This window comes from Solea solea, chromosome 16 (assembly GCF_958295425.1).
Source record: "Solea solea chromosome 16, fSolSol10.1, whole genome shotgun sequence".
NCBI lineage: Eukaryota > Metazoa > Chordata > Actinopteri > Pleuronectiformes > Soleidae > Solea > Solea solea.
Genome location: NC_081149.1, coordinates 25015014 through 25024584, shown reverse-complemented (window position 1 = coordinate 25024584; position 9571 = coordinate 25015014). Strand labels below are relative to the sequence as shown.

Genomic DNA, 9571 nt, shown 5'->3' with positions numbered 1-9571 from the left:
CAGACTTTATTGATCCTACGCTGGGGAAATTCACCTGTTACAGAAGCAGAAAGGGTCAAAGGTCGAGACGTGACATGGCCGTCAATGTTGAGTGACCACTGTGTGGCGCTGGAGAGGGAGTCTACCAGACCAGAGTCTGTGAAGGTGTACTTACTGTTGCCACTAGGTGGCGCAGTGACTAGCTCGCCCTGAAAACTCAGGTCAGATCGTGTTTTTCTCAGATCGTGATCTGCACGCATGACACGAACCATCAGAGCAGCAACCTCTTAAATGTGGAGGTTAAAGGTCACAGAGAAGAGTCAGGGTCAGAGTTCATGTCAGTCGAGCGCTGCTCAGCAAATCTTCACAATAACATTTTTATTGATGATTAAAAAAAACATGTTTCTAAATCACTACATTTTCAGGTATAAAATCATACAAGCAAGTTCCCTTATTTTTACCCCGCGATCGTTTACGTCCACAGAGACGAAGCACGAGCCGACCTCGCCGCGATGAGGCCGCGCGTTTCACACGTTCACATGCAGTTTCATGGAGCCGAGGTCGTAGAGTTCACGTGCAGTGGACAGAATGGATTTATTGGCCGTGTGCGCGTGACTCCGCCTCCTTAGGTGGCGCTGTAGCTCTCTAGAAGAGGTTCCCGAACTTCTGGTGTAAACAGAACACACCGCGGTCCAGGTCGACCAGGAAAACACAGAATACCAAGCAGCTGAACGGAGGCGTTATCGCCACCTCGTGTCGCGGAGTCAGACCTTTGTTAGGAAGGAGATGAACACATGAAGCTGCCGAAACCATGGAAACTAACACTTGTTTTCATGCGTTCATCAATGAGTCGTTTGGTTCAGAAGCAAAGAAAACGGAAACTATTCCCATTTAACAAGCTGGAAAAACTGATTGAGGTATTTTATGAATCTCGATGATGTTGTGATTAATCTTTACCCGTCACACAAACAGAATGATTATAACTAAAAGAGTTCGCACTGAGACCTCGTTCAGATCTGGTCTGATTAGACGTTTGCTCATTGACCAAAACTTCATTTTGTAGTTTTTCGATGACCTGATTTGTGTATTTAACTATTTAGATTATACTTTCTATAAATGGAGAGATGGAACATTAGCGTTTTGTTTAGATCTGATCTCGTACTGTAGAGGGCAGTATTACAACCTCACGTGTGAATGGTCGTGTTAGGTCATGTGATGGATCAGCGAGGACAGATGATGTGAGCAGGTCTGAACGAGGTTGTGGTCATTAAAGAGAGGAATATTGTGGAATATCGTAGTGTTCCAGAGCGACCGCTCTGTCAGTTTGTCAGCAGAGGCTGGAATACCTTCATCCTCCTTCATCTGCATGTTTTTCTGCAGTGAAAAACTTCTTCTCTTCCTTCGTGTCTTCCAGCCATCGTCCCGTCGTCGTTCCTCGTTGCAAACACGAATCAGATGGTGCCGTAGTCTGACTCCCGCCTGTTGGCCTCGGCCAGCGTCTCAGCCACGAAGAAGGACATGGAGCCCAGGAAACCCCAGACGACGAGGATGAGCAGCTGCCAGTGCAGCAGCAGGAAGTTGCTGTAGCAGAAGGCGACGGCGGCCGCGATGCACTGCAGTCGGAAGAACCACAAGGACAACAACAATGAAGTCAATGGCGACGTCAAAGACAACGTAATCTTCCATGAAACTAAACTACAATAGATATTTTTTTATTTTGAAAGAATAACTACTTAAACTGAAGATAACAAGAAAATGTGTATTTTATTTTGAAAGAATAACTACTTAAAGTAAAGATAACATAAAATGTGTATTTTATTTTGAAAGAATAACTACTGAAACTAAAGATAACATAAAATGTGTATTTAATTTTGAAAGAACAACCTAAACTAAAGAACCAAAAAATGTGTATTTTATTTTGAAAGAATAAAGATAACAAGAAAATTGCGTATTTTATTTTGAAAAAATAACAACTGAAACTAAAGAGAACATAAAATTGCGTATTTTATTTTGAAAGAATAACTACTGAAACTAAAGATAACATTAAATGTGTATTTTATTTTGAAAGAATAACAACTTAAACTAAAGAACCAGAAAATGTGTATTTTATTTTGAAAGAATAAAGATAACAAGAAAATTGCTTTTTTTTATTTTGAAAAAATAACTACTTAAACAAAAGATAACAAAATGTGTATCTTATTTTGAAAGAATAACTACTAAAATGAAAGATAAAGCAAAACCATGTATTTTGTTTTCCGACTAGAAACTAAATAGAACATTAATTTGACAGGAAGTAGTCACAGAATCAGGTGGTGACGGTGAATCTAAAGTTGTTTTTTGCGACAGAGCAAAAGAAGAAAGTTTAAATCACCTGGATGAACTTGAAGGCAGCGAAGGCGGGGGCGCTCCTGTCACGGAACATAAAGCCGACGATGCTCATGAGCTGAGTGTTGAAGCAGCTGTCGCCAAACCCAAGCAGGAAGCTGCAGAGCATTGCCACGGCAACACTGAGCCACAAACAGACAACAAGAAGTCATCCATGAGCAGACAAAATGGCTGCCAACAGGGACATCAGGAAAAAGGGATTTTAGCCACTTTACAACAGGAAAGTGAAGTTTGTAAACCACTCACTCTCACGTCTCACTGATGTAAATCTAATTTAAATATTTAAAGTGGCTAAAATCTGTTTTTCCTTGAGTCTCTGCTGGGAACCAGAGGCTGGTTTTCAGCAGCAGGGGGCGCTCACAGCAGTCAGCAGTGACTATGTTTCAGTAGATTTTTCTCTTTACCTCGGGGTGATGTAGGCCTGCAGCTCGGTTCCTGCCTCTGGGGCCAGCGGCGCGTCACTGGCAATGTTCAGGAATATCAGGTAAAAGGCGACAAAGTGAGTGATGAGCCCCAGAAGCACCACCGGGTTCCTCCCAAAACGGGAGCTTCTGTTCAGCATCCCAAATATGCCCCCTCCTGGCCAGACAGTGGAGGAAACAGCCTTTTGATGAACTTTTCTGGTCGTTTCCCCTGTGACAAACCTGCTTTTTCCATCGGCTCACAGGACTCACCTAAGATCTCGCCGACGCCGATGAAAATCCCAGAGACACCGATCAGACTCTTAGCGTCTTTGCCAAAGCCCGTCATTGCTCCGACACACGTCCCGTACACGCCGCTGTAGAAGGTGAGCTCCAGACCTGACGCAGCAAGAAACAAAGACAAACAGCATCAGCTACAAGTGCCTTCATGCACACACACCATGTGTCATTATGGCTCCACCCACCTGAGTAAGCCAATGGGACGCTCAGCAGCAGCATTTCTTTGGTGACAAATATTTTACACGCTTGAACTGGGAAAAACAAACAAAGCAGGAATGAACACGTGATGATTGTGTTTCCTGTGATGGAATTACACACAAAGATAAACTTCAACGCAGTGTCACGAAAACTGTGGCATAGAATGTTCGCCAGCGGCGTTCTCTGGAGCAGAATGAGGGAAAAACTGTCGTAATGCTGGTGAAAACCACCAGAGGGCAGTGTAAGCATCAGATATGTTCAGCCAGATACAATATTATCATAATATTTAAGTCAGGGTAAGATATTATCACGATACATACATGTATATATATATATATATATATATACAAATGTATATGTACATATATGTATATGATAATTAATTTATAATGTGTTTATATATGTATATATACATACATATATATATATACACACATATATATATATATACACACACACACACACACATATATACACACAAGAAAATATTCTATGCATTTTTTTGAAAAATAACTACTTAAACTAAGGAACAAGAAAATGTGTATTTTATTTTGAAAGAATAACTACTGACGCTAAAGATAACATAAAATTGCATGTTGTATTTTGAAAGAATAACTACTGAAACTAAAGATAACACATAAATATGTATTTTATTTTGAAAGACTACTATACTACTATCAGATACGTTCAGTGTTTTCAGTCAAGTCCTCCAGCTTCAAGCTAGCACTGGTGTCGCTCGTTATTACAGAAGTTTTCCTGCCAACATGGCGGCGTAAACAAACAGGAGTCATGTGATGTAGTGACTGAAACTTACTGAAGGCGTCCAGAGCTTGTGAGCAGAGGCTGGAGCGAGGAGAGCTGTGGGAGAAGAACAACTGATGACAACAACAACAACAACAAACACCATAAACTTGGACTAACCCTAACCCTGAACTGGTCACAGTAGTATGAAGGAGAAACAGGAAAAGGACCACAAAAGGACAGTCAAAGGTCCTTTATAGTTTCAGTGCTGCTGAGGCTTCCATTTGTATTTTTAAAAACATATTTCTGAGGACATTTACACTTTAAAAACATCCAAACATGTCACCATACGATATTATCGCGACATTTAAGTCACAATACGATATTATAACGATACTTAAGTCTCGATACGTTATTATCATGATATTTATGTCACGATATGATATTATCATGATACAATATTATCACAATATTTAAGTCACAATACGATATTATCACGATACTTAAGTCACGATACGATATTATCACGATACTTAAGTCTCGATACGATATTATCACGATACTTAAGTCAGGGTACGATATTAACATAATATTTAAGTCACGATATGATATTATCACAATACTGAAGTCACAATACGATATTATCACAATATCTAAGTCTCGATGCGATATTATCACGATACTTAAGTCAGGGTACGATATTATCATGATACTTAAGTCACGATACGATATTATCGCGATACTTAAGTCACAATACGATATTATCACAATATCTAAGTCTCGATACGATATTATCACAATACTTAAGTCAGGGTTCGATATTATCATGATACTTAAGTCACGATACGATATTATCACGATACTTAAGTCACAATACGATATTATCACAATACTGAAGTCACAATACGATATTATCACAATACTTAAATCAGGGTACGATATTATCACAATATTTAAGTCACGATACGATATTATCACAATACTGAAGTCACAACACGATATTGTCAAATACTGAGTATCTGCGAAATCACATCACACACATTACAAACAGCACCATCTAGTGGACCTAAAAAAAAGTTTATGCTAATCTACAAAACCTTCAATGTTTATCGATACTTGGTGTCTCAAAAGCGAAATATCGCCACGTAAAATATTGCAATATTTCCTCTCGTCCATGTTCAGATCAACATCTGCTGAAGAAACAGTGAAACATGAGTCGTGGTCAAAGACTGCCGCCTCACCTGACGGTGGAACTCTCTGCAAACTCCGCCTCCAGCAGCGACTCGGACACGTCGGAGGACGAGGACTCAGGTTCAGGATTCCGGATCAGGAAGAAGAGGAAGCAGCCGACCAGGCTGATCACGGTGAGAGAGATGAAGACGGTCCGACGATCTTTGTCTGCGACAAACAAACGTTCTCCTCTGTCGTCAAACAGCAACTTTTCACACATTTACAGAGAATTTAACAAATTACCTGTGATATGAACGTGTCCATGCCAAGCAAAGTATATGTAGAGGTTTCCAAATAACTGGCTGCACAGAAATAAAGGGCGGAAGTGGGTTATTAACCTATGACTCCAATAATTGTTTCAACTATTGTGTTCACTGACTGTTTTTTAAATAATTCAATCCAGTTTCTGCCATTTTTCAGCTTCTTAAATGTGAATATTTTCTACTTTCTGCCATTTTTCAGCTTCTACTTTGTGTCATTATATGTCATATATCTCAGTATATATCAGGATATAGTCTCAAATATATACACATCAGTATTATTATTATTATTGTTTATAAAAACAAGCCTTAGTTTAATGAACAGACTCACCTGAACTGAAGCAGAGCCCAGAATATGCCACTGTTTCTCCCGATGGTGTCATTGGTGGAGTTGATGGTGAGCACGTTTCCCTGAGCAGTCCATAGAACTGCACAACAAACAAACAAACAAACAAACAAACCTGGGCTCAACCACTGTACGGAAAATGTCTAATGTGACGGCAGAAAGTCACCGATCGCGACAGAAGGTGGAGACAGAAGTGTTTTTACCCGCCGCTCCGACTCCGACAAGAACAGACGCCGTGTAGAAGCTCCAGGTGTACGGGTAGATGAACATGGCGATGTAGCCGCTGTGGAAGAGAAAACAACACAGGGACATGTTAGGAGTCCGGTTTCAGCACAAAAAACAGCGTGGGCTCAATAGTCGCCGTGGGTTTTACCTGTACAACAGACCACTGAAGAACATGGACAGCTGTGGTCCAACGACGGCCACCACTGAGGGAGCGATCAGGTTGGACGCAGAGAGAACTCCATAGATGATTGACATGCTAAACAACAGAGAGATACATATACACACGTGTGTGTATATATATATATATATATATATATATATACATACATACATACATACATATATACACACATATATATGTACTGCATATGTAGGGAAATAAAGCAAACGCTACAGCAGTAGGGGGCGCTCACAGCACAGTCAGCTAACAACGCGACAAACTTCTTTCACACGTCATAAAACACGTGAAAGCGTTACCTGGTGTAGCCGCTGCCATGGAACTCGGTGCTGTTGAAGCTCTTGATCACGGTTTGCTACAGAGACACAGACGGAAGTGAGACCGTTAATGACTCAACATCTGAGCTTCTCGTCCATGTGACGTCAGTCTGAGGTCAGGGGTCATTTCTCTGGACTTGTGACGAGTTTGAGTGAAAATACTCTGTAAAATACTATGTGAATACTTAAAATATACACTTGGAAAATTGTATGGAAAGGAAAATGATTACCTTTCATTTCAGTTAAAACCTGCTTTATTTCTTTAAATGAAGAATATTTATGTTAATATTTAATATTCACAGACTTTAAATGTGGTCAAATTCTGCCATCCTGCGATGTGTTGTCATTATTTTGTTTGGAATAATATGAAATGTGTATGAGAAACAGTTGGATGTTACATTTGTTTTGGTTTGTGGAATGAAATGAAAAATAAAAGGAACAGTCTGGACTGACCCACCTCGATGTTGCCACATGTTTGAAAAGCAGTGAACATGAACATGAAGCTGAAGCCGAGGATGAGGATGTTCAGCAGCTTCTTCCTCTCCGGACTCATGTTGGAGGATATTCTTAAACGACTCGAGGATAAAAATAAATGTAGCTACAGGAGAGAAGTGCACATCTGAAAGAAGAAGAAGAAACACGAGGGAGAAGTGTGTAACGTCCACAAATAAAACAAATAAAGACACATTTTCTCATACAACCATTGAAAAATACACTCATCTGTGATCAATTCTTCATGATTTGACCACAAACAAACAAATACGACTTTACTGTGGTGAACTGACCGAGCTCACCAACATGCAGTCCAGGACATTTATTTTGAAGTGCCACAAGGGGGAGCTGCATCTCACCAGTCAGTATTCACTTTAAAATATCGTTTTCACAGCAGGGAGCGACATCGCTCCTGAGACGACTGTGTTCCACATGAGAAGTGACAACAACAAAAAACCATGGTTGCAAATGTCATCGGTATGGGACTGATATCGGTCAATATCAGTGGATCTGATATCAGACGGGTAAAAAAAGTAAAATCCAAATTGAAGAATATTTTCAGAATTGATTAATCCGTCCACTATTTTCTCTATTAATTGAGTAATTGTTTGTTCCAGAAAATATTCGCATTTAAGAAGCTGAAAAACGACAGAAAGTAGAAAATATTGACATTTGAGAAGCTGAAAATGACAGAAACTAGAAAATATTGACATTTAAGAAGCTGAAAATGACATAAACTAGAAAATATTGACATTTAAGAAGCTGAAAATGACAGAAACTAGAAAATATTGACATTTAAGAAGCTGAAATTGACAAAGTAGAAAATATTCACATTTAAGAAGCTGAAAAATGACAGAAAGTAGAAAATATTGACATTTGAGAAGCTGAAAAATGACAGAAAGTAGAAAATATTGACAATTAAGAAGCTGAAAATGACAGAAAGTAGAAAATATTCACATTTAAGAAGCTGAAAATGACAGAAAGTAGAAAATATTCACATTTAAGAAGCTGAAAAATGACAGAAAGTAGAAAATATTGACATTTAAGAAGCTGAAAATGACAGAAAGTAGAAAATATTCACATTTAAGAAGCTGAAAATGACAGAAAGTAGAAAATATTCACATTTAAGAAGCTGAAAAATGATAGAAAGTAGAAAATATTGACATTTATTGAAACGAACGTTAAATTAACCCCACGCCGAAAAACAAAGGTTATATAATATATGAACGGATGAAGAGGAAGTGATTCATGTAAGCGATGCGTCTATATTTTAATGTCAACAACTCACCGGAATGTCTTCCACCGCGTAGCTTAGCTTAGCTGCTGCTCACTGGCTTTTCATGAGCGTCGTTAGCTGTTAGCACACTTTTAATATGCTGGTTTGTTTCGTTCGCGTGATTCGGTTCATTCGCAGCTGAACGTTGTCAACACAAAGTACCGGGAGGAACACAACCGGAGGCAAACACGGCAGTCACGTGGATGAGTCAGCTGACCACCTCTCCTTCTTCTTCGCTCTTTTTTTTGGGTTTTTCTGGCGGTTCGCAAACAACGATTCGGCGCATTACCGCCACCATCTGGTACGGAGTGTGGACTGCAATATATACATATAAATATATATACTGTATCTATACATATATACATACATATGTGCATGCATATATTCATGTATATACATGTTTTCATTCGTATTTCGTGGACACAAAATAAAGTAGCTTTCCTCCGTGTCATGTCTCGGGTTCTGTCAATCCCCAACATTTAGCAAAGGAAATTTCTCAAATGTCATATTTAACAGAGGATTCTGGTGTATTTTAGAGCTTTTACATTACATTACATGTCATTTAGCAGATACATTTATCCAAAGCAACTTACAATAAGTGCATTTAAACATTTGGGTACAAACAAGCGCTAGAAGTAAGAGCTTCAAGTAAGCCAAACTATAAAGTTTTTTTATTTTTTTTGTGTGTCGTCGTCGTCTTAGTCGAGCTGAAACAACTACTTGATTAATCGATTATTAAATGAATCGTCAACTGTTTTGATAATCGAGTATTGGGTTGGAAGCTTTTTTCATGGTTAAAACAAGATTTCTGATTGTTTCAGCTTCTTAAATGTGAATATTTTCGGGTTTCTTTGCTCCATAAAACAGAAATCATTAAAAACGGAATCATTTTGGTGTGTGGACAAAACACGACATTCGAGAACATCATCATTTCCAGGTTTGACAAACACTGAGCGACGTTTTAAACGTTTTCTGATATTTTATGGATCAAACGATTACTCGATTAATCGAGAAAATAATCGACAGATTAATCGATGATGAAAATACACGTTAGTTGCAGCTCTATTATATTTAGTCTCAGTTCAGTGACTGTGTCAGATGGAGTCAGTATAAATTGGTAATAAAAATAAAATAAAATAAACTGGCTGAAAAAGGTAATGAATGTGTATTGATGTCTTCCATTTGGACGATTTGAAATGACATCGTGATAGTAAATAAACTGAATCGTCAAATGGGTACGATT

At 38.8% G+C, this 9571-nt stretch overlaps 1 protein-coding gene across 1 annotated transcript; it reads right to left on the bottom strand.

Annotated features, from left to right (window-relative positions):
* Window positions 1-311: 311 nt before the first annotated feature.
* On the bottom strand, window positions 312-8552 carry mfsd11 (major facilitator superfamily domain containing 11). Its single transcript, XM_058654071.1, has 14 exons — window positions 8341-8552; window positions 7018-7179; window positions 6543-6598; window positions 6214-6321; window positions 6044-6123; window positions 5826-5922; window positions 5478-5536; window positions 5246-5402; window positions 4078-4121; window positions 3251-3316; window positions 3039-3164; window positions 2769-2943; window positions 2351-2486; window positions 312-1592 (listed from the first exon to the last, which is right to left on the bottom strand). Exons 2-14 carry the CDS (start codon window positions 7111-7113, stop codon window positions 1431-1433), a joined length of 1362 nt encoding a protein of 453 aa, XP_058510054.1. The 5' UTR covers window positions 7114-7179; window positions 8341-8552; the 3' UTR covers window positions 312-1430.
* Between the last annotated feature and the right edge of the window lie 1019 nt (window positions 8553-9571).